The 13,111-nt window shown below is 39.4% G+C and overlaps 1 protein-coding gene across 1 annotated transcript; it reads left to right on the forward strand.

Annotated features, from left to right (window-relative positions):
- The first annotated feature begins 7,946 nt into the window (after positions 1–7,946).
- On the forward strand, positions 7,947–11,815 carry LOC141299513 (uncharacterized). Its single transcript, XM_073829878.1, has one exon. It carries the CDS (start codon positions 8,185–8,187, stop codon positions 10,576–10,578), a length of 2,394 nt encoding a protein of 797 aa, XP_073685979.1. The 5' UTR covers positions 7,947–8,184; the 3' UTR covers positions 10,579–11,815.
- Positions 11,816–13,111: the final 1,296 nt, after the last annotated feature.

Genomic DNA, 13,111 nt, shown 5'->3' on the forward strand with positions numbered 1-13,111 from the left:
TCTCTTACACAGCGTCACAATGAAAGGGGCAAGAAAATACATTTCCAATCGTAAGTTACAATGAATCAATAATGTTTATTTTGTTTATAATTTTAATATCATGTCTGTTTTTGTAAGTATTTTCTATGCTGATTTTAATACATTTAATTTTTTTTCTCTTTAGTTTTATTCCAAAGACAAATGCTATTATTTGTACAGAGACTGTATTTTTTTTTACATTCTTAAACCATCCCTAACCAACCCAGCATACGCCCTAATATTAATAATGATATCGATTAGAATACAACAAAATGGAAAAATAAATAATTACATAAGAAAAAAATAAAATAAAATAAATGAATGAATAAATAAATTAAACTGGATACCACAATCAAGAATTTTACAATGTCAAGAAAGTACCTTTATAGCAGTGAAATATGATAATAAGGGTTGCCAGACATTAGAGAATTTATGGAAACCAGTAATTGAATATTTAATCTTTTCTAAATGTAGGTATAACATCATATCCTGAAGCCAGTGTGATGCTTTAGGTGGATTTGTAGATTTCCAATGTAATAAAATTTGTCTGTGAGCCAATAAGGATGCAAAGGAAATGATATTTAGTTGTCTTTGAGTCAAATTTGATTCATCACCTGGAACTTAATTATTGTTATTATTATTAATTTTATTTTATTATTTTTGAGGTCAAAAGGATTTATGTTTATTTTATATATTTTTTTTTCCCAAAAATAAACAAATAAACAAAAAACCCTTAAAGAAAAAAATATATAAATATGACTTGGCCTTTTTTGGTTTATTTTTTGGGAAAATCAATAAATATATATTTAAAAAAAATACATGTTTATACAAGTCAAACCAAGTCAAAGTCAAGGTGCTTGAATATTAAAGGCAAAACATGTTGTTTTATATATATTTTCGAAAAGAAACAACAACAATAAATATTATTTTTATTATTATTATTTTAAATAAACAAAAATGGCCCCAAAAAATCTGTTGAATATACGTTTACAGAAATTTTGAAATTTACTTCAGAAAATAAATTGTAGCCTATTATATATTTTGAATACATGTTATTACAAGTCAAACAAAGTCAAAGTGCTTACGGCTGTTTAAATTTGCACATCATTTTAAACGTTAATTAATATTCTACTTTTGGTTAATTTACATATGTCATTGATGTAACATTTTGGTGTTATTTCATTAATCTATGATCTATTAGCCTACTATTTAAATTAACTTTTTAATGAGAATTAGACAATAGACACGTCACAAAATTTGCAATGGTTTTACTGGTTATAATAGTATTTGTAACCATTTGTAACCAATTGTATGGGTTTTAATGTAAACTGTAATTGGTCGCCTTCTATTGGTGGCTTGTTAAAACTAATGGTACTATGGAATGTGTACCAAAACACACTACAGAAAATCATTTGTAATGTTTGTAACGGTATTTGTTTTATTCGTGAAATAAAATAAGACGAAACCGTACAAAACCGCAAAAGTTGATTTGATATTTCACTTGCAACTCAACCTTACATCAGCAGAGGGAAGCAGCGCAGTAGTTTAAGCGTCGCTGTTATTCTGCCATTGAGACAGTGAAGAGGTGATAGGACTTGAGCGTGGGACGAATAGAAAAAAAACTCAATATTACAGTCTGGATAGATTTGAATCTAGGTTTATTCTAGTTAATGAGTTCGACTGGATGTCCCAAATTTCACCTTCATCAATGTGCTACTTTTCATTTGTGGATCATTTAATCCAATGTCAGTTTGCTGGCTTGGTGGGCTAAATGGTAAATCAGTTTATTTGTGAGCTTTATTAGATTCGTGTTCCACCCCGTGCCCTGTCCTGCAGGGGAATTGCAGTATTGTTGCCAGATGTGTTTAATTTCTCTATTCTGTAGAGAGCACAGCCCTTTGGTCCTCTCCATCTCTGCTCTTCTCCTCAGGAGGTTTCAGAAGTGAGTTGGTCAGAGGACCAACAACACATGGAACAAAGAACAAATCGTCTGTTCATGCACTTACTTGTGATAAGGAGATCTTGTGCTGAGCCTGATTTAGAACTGCTCTTGATAAAATACTCACACACATAGACATGGCCTGACTTTCTTTGTGCTCTGCGCTGCAAGTGTTGATATAATGAGTCCCTTTTGTAAGCCTATTAGCTGACAGACTTATATTCAGCACAGATTCATTTCAAATGATAAAATTAAAAACAGTCTTGAGCCTCTAATGAGTGTATAATGTGACTGTTTTTATTTACACACCTGACTGATATAATCACTAGGTTTTAGATATAAATTAGGCAAAAATAGCGTGCAAAAACTGTACCTCTTGGGCCTTTTTATGAAATCTAAACTCACTCTGAAAATTCAGTAATTTTCACTCTAACTTATCTAAATTAGCCTGCTTGCACTGGGTGGCTTTGCTGTGAATTTTGATATACACTACTAATCAAAAATGTTTAAACCATGAGATTTGTAATGTTTTTTAAAGTCTCTTCTGCTCACCAAGCCTGCATTTAATTGATCCAAAATAAAGCAAAAGCAGTAATATTGTGAAACATTTTTACTATTTAAAATAACTGCTTTCTATTTGAATATATTTTAAAATGTAATTTATTCCTGAAATCAAAGCTAAATTATCAGCATCATTACTCCAGTCTTCAGTGTCACATGATCCTTTAGAAATCATTCGAATATGCTGATTAGCTGTTCAAGAAACATTTTTTATTAATATTATCAATATTTAAAACAGTTGATTACATTATTTTCAAGATTCTGATGATAAAGACATTTATAATGTTACATTTCAGATAAATGCTTTCTATTCATCAAAGAAACCTGAAAAAGCAGCAAATCAGAATATTAGAATGATTTCTGAAGGATCATGTGACTGGAGTAAAGATGCTAAAAATTCAGATTTGAAATCACAGGAATAAATTACATTTTAAATATATTCAAATAGAATACAGTTATTTTAAATAGTAAAACTATTTCAAAATTTGCAATAAATGCAGGCTTTGTGAGCAGAAGAGACTTTTTTAAAAAACAAAAAATCTTAAGGTTCAAAAACTTTTGACTGGTATTGTAGGCTACTGATCAAATTGCTTTCGATGTTACATTAAAGTCATCATGAACTGAAAAATCACCCTAAAATTAACTTCTAAATGCACATTTTGGTCTTATTGTGAACATTTCATAGATCGACTTCATAGTTTTTACTGAAGGAATAATTTACTCAAAAATAATCATCACTCTGTAGTGAATGGGTGCCGTCAGAATGCGTTTAAACTGCTTATATAAGCATGACATGAGTCTTGCTTATTAATGGAAAAGCTGCATGTCTGTAATAAACATATATCATTACAGTATTTTTAACTTCAAATCATTGCTTCCAGCTAAAATATGAGTCCTCAATCCATAAAATTGCTCTTACCTGTGAAAAAGTTGTCTTGTCTGAATCAGGAGTGAAATGCACAGATCAAGTACTGATTATTTGTGAATTATTGTGATCTTTTTATCAGCTGTGTGAACTTTTATTCTGATGGCACCCATTCACTGCAGAGGATTAATCGGTAAGCAAATGATATAATGCTAAATTTCTCCAAATCTGTTGTGATGAAAAAACAAACTCATCTAAATCTTAGGTGGCCTTGGAAGGTGACCATGGCATTTAGATCTGCCTTCATCCAATAAACCAACTATACAGTCGTGGCCAAAAGTTTTGAGAATGACACAAATATTAGTTTTCACAAAGTTTGCTGCTCAATTGCTTTTAGATCTTTGTTTCAGTTGTTTCCTGTGATGTACTGGAATATAATTACAAGCACTTCATACGTTTCAAAGGTTTTTATCGACAATTACATGACATTTATGCAAAGAGTCAGTATTTGCAGTGTTGGCCCTTCTTTTTCAGGACCTCTGCAATTCGACTGGGCATGCTCTCAATCAACTTCTGGGCCAAATCCTGACTGATAGCAACCCATTCTTTCATAATCAATTCTTGGAGTTTGTCAGAATTAGTGGTTTTTTGTTTGTCCACCCACCTCTTGAGGATTGACCACAAGTTCTCAATGGGATTAAGATCTGGGGAGTTTCCAGGCCATGGACCCAAAATTTCAACGTTTTGGTCCCCGAGCCACTTAGTTTTCACTTTTGCCTTATGGCACGGTGCTCCATCGTGCTGCAAAATGCATTGTTCTTCACCAAATTGTTGTTGGATTGTTGGAAGAAGTTGCTGTTGGAGGGTGTTTTGGTACCATTCTTTATTCATGGCTGTGTTTTTGGGGAAAATTGTGAGTGAGCCCACTCCCTTGGATGAGAAGCAACCCCACACATGAATGGTCTCAGGATGCTTTACTGTTGGCATGACACAGGACTGATGGTAGCGCTCACCTTTTCTTCTCCGGACAAGCCTTTTTCCAGATGCCCCAAACAATCGGAAAGAGGCTTCTTCGGACAATATGACTTTGCCCCAGTCCTCAGCAGTCCATTCGCCATACTTTTTGCAGAAGATCAATCTGTCCCTGATGTTTTTTTTGGAGAGAAGTGGCTTCTTTGCTGCCCTTCTTGACACCAGGCCATGTTCCAAAAGTCTTGGCCTCACTGTGCGTGCAGATACGCTCACACCTGCCTGCTGCCATTCCTGAGCAAGCTCTGCACTGGTGGCACTCCAATCCCGCAGCTGAATCCTCTTTAGGAGACGATCCTGGCGCTTGCTGGACTTTCTTGGACGCCCTGAAGCCTTCTTAACAATGCAGTGGAAAGTTTTTTTCGGGATTAAGTTCATTTTCATGGCAAAGAAGGACTATGCAATTTATCTGATCACTCTTCATAACATTCTGGAGTATATGCAAATTGCTATTACAAAAACTTAAGCAGCAACTTTTCCAATTTCCAATATTTATGTAATTCTCAAAACTTTTGGCCATGACTGTAGAACCAAGTTCGATCATCTGTTTCACTCTGATATGTCACAATACAGATTATTCGCAATTGATTGATTTGTGAGCTTCTCTAATAGGCAGGTGAAAAATAAACTTGACTTGAATCAAAATGACAAATGTTTTTAGATGAGTGTTCAATTAAGTGGCGCATTGGTGGGTGGTTTATCTCTTCCAGCATTTGTTCCAGCCTATCACTCTTTTTTCATAACTATTTGTGTTTGTGTCTTAGCACAGAGTAATGTGTTGTTCTGTCTGGCGAGTCGCTTCTGTTTAGTGAGCCCCAATGAAAGGAGTACTTAAGGGATGAATGAATTCATTGTTTTGTTGCGATGGGGTAAAGGAAGGAGGAAAGAGGCCTGTATTAAAAGAGAGAATACTGAGCAGATAAGGGGAGAAAAGGACATGTATACATGGATGGAAGTAGACAGTGTCATTCACCAAAGTACTTTTCAGGGGACACCAGTGACAGTCCTGGCTCACTCAGTGACCTATTGGAGATAAGACAAAAACTTATTTTTGCTCCCGAACTATTGTATTGTTATCCAGTAGAAAGTGTTGTAAAATGAAATGGAAAGACAGGTACATAAACAGTAGTTTAGACCTAAATAGGATATTTCACTTTCAGGACATTTACATATATTCCACAAGAGAAAATAATAGTTGAATTTATAAAAATGACCCCAGTCAAAGGTTTACATAAACTTGATTCTTAATATTGTGTTGTTACCTAAATGATTCATCGCTGTTATTTATTTTATTTGTTTAGTGATAGTTGTTAATGAGTCCCTTGTTTGTCCTGGAAAAATCCTTCAGGTCTCACAAATTCTTTAGTTTTTTAGAATTTTTGTGTATTTGAACCCTTTCCAACAATGACTGTATTATTTTGATATGCATCTTTTCACACTAAGGACAACTAAGGGGCTCATATGCAACTATTACACAAGGTTTAAATGCTCACTGATGCTTCGGAAGAAAACACAATGCATTAAAAGCTGGGGGGGGGGGTGAAAACTTTTTGAATTTGAAGACAAGGTAAATGTAACTCATTTTGTCTTCTGGGAAACATCTAAGTATATTCTATAGCTTCTGAAGGTTCTGTAGCTTCTGGAAAAAAAATTTAAGCAAAATGTACACATCTTCATTCTGTTCAAAAGTGTACGCCCCCGGGTCTTAATGCATTGTTTTTCCTTCTTAAGCATTACTGAGCTTTTGAAACTTCTGTAATAGTTGCACATGAGTCCCTCAGTTGTCCTCAGTGTGAAAAGATGGATCTCAAAATCATACAGTCATTGTTGGAAAGGGTTCAAATACACAAAAATGCTGAAAAACCAAAGAATTTGTGGGACCTGAAGGATTTTCAGTGGGCAGTTTAACTGTTAAGGACAAACAAGAGACTCATGAACAACTAAACCATCACTAAACCAAAAAAAAAAAAAAACAGCTGTGGATCATTCATGTAATAACACAGTATTAAGAATCAAGTGTATATAAACCTTTGAATGGGATAATTTTTATAAATTCAACTATTATTTTCTTTTATTAACTATATGTAAACGTCTTTTATATGTTAAATATCTTATCCAGGTCAGTACTAAATAAAAAAGTACATGCATTTTGTATGATACCTCTTATTTTGCTGAAATAATTAACATTTTACAGATTCTGCAAGGTCTGTGTAAACTTTTGACCTCAACTGTATATATTAAAACCGATTAAAATAATAATAAAAAAAAAAAAACTGTAAATGCATGGAATTGAAAATCTTTAGAAGTTTCCGTTTCTCCATTTTTATATTTTATATTTAAATAATTGTAAGCTAAAAAGGTTTAGTGTTGCAAAAATGCTTCTAAATCTTTTTTAAATGGTTCTTGCTTTGTGAATATAAAACATTTCTAAAATAATTACTGTGTAATTATTTCTTTATTTGTATGTGCATTTAAAATCCACTTCACTGAAAACTCATGATATACATCAACAAAATGGATGTGCAAGAAAAGAGAGATGGAAAGAGAGAGGGTGTGGTATGTAATCTTATACACAAGTAGGAAAAAGACACAAATGGGGAGAGAGAACAATTTCGAAAAAATGGGGAGACGAGGCAGAAAGATGCAGAGATTAAAATACTGGGTGATAAAGATTTATGATGAGAGGAATGCTGATAAATAATAATTAGTTCTGATGACTGGAATCCTTATGTCAATAAGACCCAAGAGAAATGGGTGTGACACAGCTAAGTGAAAGGAGGGGCTACAAGCACAATGTAGAGCATGTACTTATGTCCTACAGGAATTACGTGTGTGTGTGTGTGTGTGTGTGTGTGTGTGTGTGTGTGTGTGTGTGTGTGTGTGTGTGTGTGTGTGTGTGGGAGAGAAAGAGAGAGAGAGAGAGAGAGATTGTGGGTGGTTGAGTGGGAGGGGCAGAAGGAGAGAAGGAAGATTGTTACAGAAAGACAGTGCATGTGGGACAACAAGAGATGAGGAGAAGATTTAAGACTTGACCATACGTACCAATCATAGGCATATTAATTACAAAATTTGAACACCCCTCCAATATGTCCTCCCTCTGATACACAAGCTTGGAGTGGTAACATATTCCAATCAGATTGATATTTTGAGTTGCTTGTTTCTAAATCTATCACAGTAGGGATGCTGTAAATCTAGCCAGTTGCTGCACGAGTTGTCCTTTGTTCCATACACAGCAGTGATGCTGATATGAAGAGAGCACGGTCACAAATAGGAAGGATAAATCTGGATGAGTAACTGGGATGTGAGAGATGGGAACACTTAGTCGGATGAAAACAGGGAGTGGACAGGGAGAGAGAGAAAGAGGGTAGGATGATGACAGCCCCTGGCTCCGCTCCATTGCTGACGAAAGCTGCTTAGACTCTCAGTTGCCATGGCGACCGGCTGGAGCAGCCAGAGGAGAGGAGCAGAGAGAAAGAGAGGGAGAGGGAGGGCGGAGGCTAGGGAGGGAGGAACAGCAGAGAGAGAGAAAGAGGGAGCGCTTAAAAAAAAGAGCAATAGACAGAGGGAGGGAACGAGAGTGGAGACGGAGATAGATGCACATTGCTAGCAAAAAACAGTCTGCAGAAATTTTAAGGGAAAAGGTAATTTATTTATTTATTCTCATTGGAGTTACATTTCATTCATCTGAGCGTGAGGTTACAAAGAGAGAGCGTGTGAGCATAGACCGAGCCGTCGAGACGAAGGTAAAGACACACTGCAGTGGAGCTGGAATATGGATGCACAGTCTGAGAGCTGTGAACCACCGCCATGTGACCCTCAGCCTCCAGGTAAAATCAGGAAAGCTTTCAAATTGTTCGGCAAGCGGAAGCCTGGGAGCAGCGTCGCAAGCATCTTCTCCATACGTGGGAAAGGAGATGGAGGGCCTAAATCACCGCCGTCGCAAAGCAAAACTCTGGATGGATTAAATGAACCTACTGCTCCAGAAGCAGAGGCAGAGCAGGTGGATCTCGACCAGGAGGAAGAGAGTCAACAAGACGATGCCCCACTGGAGGAGTTCACAGGTGGGAACATGAATTCAGAAACTACTCCTACGAGACAGTCCATCTCTTCGCTCACCTCTGCCAAGTCTCTGAGCTTCCTCAACATGCTTCGCAAAGGCAGACGTGGACTGATGGGAGAACGGCAGGCTCAGACCGAGTCTCAGAGGCCCGGGCGGCAAAGGAAAGGCCTGAAAGGATTGTTTGGTACCGTGCGCTGGCGTGGTAAAGAGAAAGATGACGACGAGGAGGAGGAGGGTGAACCTGGCCCTCCCCTTCTTGCTTCCCGCTCCAACAGCGTTGAGATTATAAAGGAAAGTCTCACGCTGACACCTGGGCCTCCACCTCGCTCTGTAGAGGAGGCAGAGGAAAAGCCTCAGCTTCCTACACCGCAAGAGGGCCCTACGTCATCCGAGGACTCTGCAAAGGTGAGCGGGGCAGCCAAACCTCCAGCAAATGAACGCTTGAGCACACTGCTCGGAGATATCTCATCGATTTTAAGCTTTGATTCACTGACAGCATGTGGAGATATTGTAGCAGACGTCGAGGCGGAATGGGTCAAAGCTAGCAGTCGGATGGAGGGAGCACCTGGCACGTTGAAAGTGGATAATTCGGATAAGACTTCGTCTTCTACAACTTCTACCAGATCAAGGCCTAGCCCTTCTCCTACTTCTACTCTCAGCCCAACCACCTCCTTCAAACCTTCCCCTACTTTAGCAACTAAACCTGCCCCTTCGCCTACCACCACCAAACCTATTCCAAGCCCTTTAACAAAACCTGCAGTTACCTCAACGTCCTCTCCGGTTGCCAATTTGTCACCTTCTATGCCTACTGCCCCTATTATCCCTACCCCAACATCCAGCCCTCTCACCAAACCTACTCCAACACCTATCCAAGCAACGGCAACTGCAACAACTACTCCAGTTATCCAATCTACTCCAACCCCTACACCTGTCCCCACACAGCCTGCCCCAAGCACTACAACCAAATCAACCACTTCCCCAGCAAAACTTCCCCTGTCCCCTAAATCTAGCCCTGAAATCAAACCTGACACAACTCCCCCAATACCAACCTCTACACCCATTCCTACTCCCATCTCGACCCCTACTTTTGAAACCCCTGAACCTGTTGCTGTTACGAAAACTGAACCTGCCCCAACCCCTGTACCTAAACCTACCCAAGCCCCAACCCCTGCAACAAAACCCACTCCGAGCATTCCCCATGAGTCCAAACATACTACGTCTACCTCTGCAACCAAATACACCCCTTATCCACCACCTTTTGGTAAACCTACCCCAGCCCCCGCACCAACACCAAGACCAAAACTTGTAACAACATTTGGATTATCGACAAGCCGAAACACTGCTCCCATTGCCAAGCTTGAGACAAAACAACCCGCAGGACAAACTGCTAAATCCAGCACCCAAACATCTGTAAGGAAAGCCTCCATCTCCGAATTAACTGCTCCTGTTTTAAAACCTACATCTGCCACTGCAAAGTCACCCACAGTTACCTCTGCACCACAATTTCCTCTCCTAAAGTCTCCTTCTGGTATTACTCCATCCTTTATTTCTTCAAAAAGATCAGATGATGATACCAGGATAGATTCAAGAGAGGACCTAACACGACAAGAAGGAACTGACAATAGAGACTCAATCAGCAAGGCAGTGAAAAGCCGCCCTGCAGCGAAGCCCACAACTTTGAGTAAGATCCCCGTTAGTGGTGGAGGCAGACCTCCTAAGCTCCATCATCGAGATTCCCAGCCTAATGGAGATGAGGACCACTCCAATCTACCAACTCCGGTACATGAAGAGGAGAGCCCGTTCACTCTCTCACGGGAGAGCAGCAGCAAGGAGGCCCTCAGTGATGTCTCCACAGAATCGGGGGCTGTCACCCCAACCCTCTCCCACAGCCAAGAAGACATTCTTGCAGCCCGTTCTGCAACTGGTGCCACAAGCTTAACCCGGGAGTCCAAAATCCCGATCAAACACGGATCTACTGCAACCTACCATTCTGTACAGGGGAGGGCAGAAGCCACACGTTCCAAGATACCCGTGTCCAAAATGCCCGTTCGCCGAACCAGCAATAAGCCCGCACCAACAGCTACAGCTGCCGTCCCCCGAAAATAACTGATATGCGAATTCTATGTATGACAAAGTCCTGAAACATTCCACTGGCGACAGTTTTCTCAAGATTTACTTTTTGATATTCGACCAGGCATCACGGCACCTGGTTTACGCCTTTTTGCAGCACAGGAACAACTGGATTGTTATTGTTGTCAATCACAATTCTTTTATCAACTGAGTGTTTTTAATCCATATCACTCTTGAACAGACTGATGCTGTGGATTCACACACACAGGCCCTGTCTAAGTGATCCCCATGGCAACCAAACATGCAAATTAAATGGCAGGCACTAAAGCACAAGAGCCCTCACCTGGAATCCAAAGCCATGTAGACCTTCTCTGAAGAAACAAGCAATGCATCCGTCCATTATCTCCAGCACCGTAATAGTCCATAATGGCCTTTTGTGGTAATTAAAAGCCTCAGAGAAGAAACAAGCAAGCAATCCGACATCGAGTCTTGTGGTTTTCATCCAGGTCTACAACACCAGAGGAGTCACAAAGGTGCTTTTTTTCTATCATCCTGCCTGCCACACACACACAAAAGAAAATTTTGTTACAGAGCAATGGAGGGATCTTTGTAGCCTTTGTTACTTGGCCTTCTTTTTTAGAATGTTTTTGTCCGTGTCTTTTCCAAGTTTTTCCTTTTCAAGTGAACTTTGTGGATCAATGTTAGTCTTCTTGGAGCTCCCTCGTGTTGTATGCAAACAAACAGAATCTCGTACCTGTACAGTTCATGCCAAGACAGGATATTCCACAGTATCTTTTTGAATGTATGTAGCAGAACGCATGCCCTACTTTTTCAACCAGATAAGCCATCTCACTCCTTTTCCTCGCCCCACCAATTTTTTTTAACACTGTGTTAAGTCACACAGTGCCTGTCAGCTGTAACAAATGTGTATGTACATGTCATCAAAGCACCATGAGGCATATGGATCTAACTCTGTGGATTTTTTCTCTCTGCCTGCACTGAGCATTGTGTAAGACTGCATTAAAGAAGGCTAGGGACAGTAGAGCTGATGTTTCACAGGCAGCTGGTGTTATAGGTAAGCTAAGACTTTCATGGATGACAGTGGTGATATGTTGGATGGATTCTTTTTCGTTTTTTCGAAGTTGCCATCACATGCACATGTTTAACAGAGGACTATTTTTGTGTGTATGAGTGTGCGTATGTGAACGAGTGTGTGTGATTATCTTAATGTCACAATGTTTCCTATTTAATCAATAAAATGTGATTATACCTAGACCGGTTTCAATGTCGGTTTCAAATATATCGCATAGGACAGAATTAGGTTGTGAAAGACTGACTGTGCCATACATTGTCCTCCGTAGCAACATTATGTAACCGTGTTACTCTTTGGTTTGAGCACAGCCAGTAGAAGTGGAACCCTACAGAGCTTTCCACTATAAAGACCCCCACCCCCAGGTTTCTCTGCAGTGCCATGCTGTTGGGCTGAAAAACCCACTGACCTGAATAGCAAACCTCATGAATGTCAGCATTCCCCGGTCAGTGAGCTGTAAGCTAAGATGCTATAGAATTCCCGCCACGCAACCATGCAGCTGCAACATTTCTAATGGGTAATGTTGTCTCTAATAGGAACAAGGATATTTAAACACGGGAGGCTCTGTATCATCGTCAACCTTTATAAAACATAACTGAGCCACTGAATAAAGGCTAAAATGGGGGAACAGTGGTGCACAGAGAGAGAATGAGAATAAGACAGAGAGGGATTGTGATACAGATGGAGAGAGAGAGAGAGAGAGAGAGAGAGAACAGGGAAGGGGAGGGTGGGAAAAAAAAGAAAGCCTTTCGGTTCCATCACAGCTGTGTTTTTTGGTCGTGACAGAGCAAGAAATGCTTTTAAAAGAAAACTAGTGTGTAAGGATCCATTATGTATGTTTTAACATTTGTAATCAACTGATGTTTATAAGGACGGAGATTCAGACGTTGATATCCATCACGGGGTGAACAGAGGTAGAGGGGGTTTGCAGTTTTCACATAAGAAAGAAAAACAAAGGACGGATATTTACAGACAAAACTCCTCAAAGACAAGGCGCTGCTGTCTAATTCGGAGCCCAGGGCAAAGGGACTGTTTAACTGGAAAAACACGAGGATTTCACCACTTCACAGGGTGATTAGCCAAAGAGCAGCCCACTGTTAATGGAAACCGTCCCTTGCTTATGGATCTGCCACCCCCCTGGGGTCTGAAGAAGATGAAAGCCTTACACACCAACTCGTCTGTTGCATGTGCTGCACCATTACTGTCAAACGGTCTTATTGTGAATACAAATAATGATGACCGCATAGCCTCGAATCTAAAAGATAATGTGAATTGTCGACACACAAAAGTAATAAGCAGCACGCAGTCTGATCTAGGGGGGCAAAAAAATATATATGATTGAACAGTGCAGAAAGATAAAAACTGCACAAGATTTATATTCTCTGCCTAGTTATATGACATTTTCTGAATCTAATAGAAGCTAGACTGTACCAGAGGTGATGCTCCCCTCAAACAGATGGCACAAAATGACTGGACTTG

The sequence above is a fragment of the Garra rufa genome, chromosome 23 (assembly GCF_049309525.1).
Source record: "Garra rufa chromosome 23, GarRuf1.0, whole genome shotgun sequence".
NCBI classification, from domain to species: Eukaryota; Metazoa; Chordata; class Actinopteri; order Cypriniformes; family Cyprinidae; genus Garra; species Garra rufa.

What these genes read in the sequence shown, in the direction of transcription:
- LOC141299513 (XM_073829878.1), top strand. Translation starts at nt 8,185, where the DNA reads ATGGATGCACAGTCTGAGAGCTGTGAACCACCGCCATGTGACCCTCAG.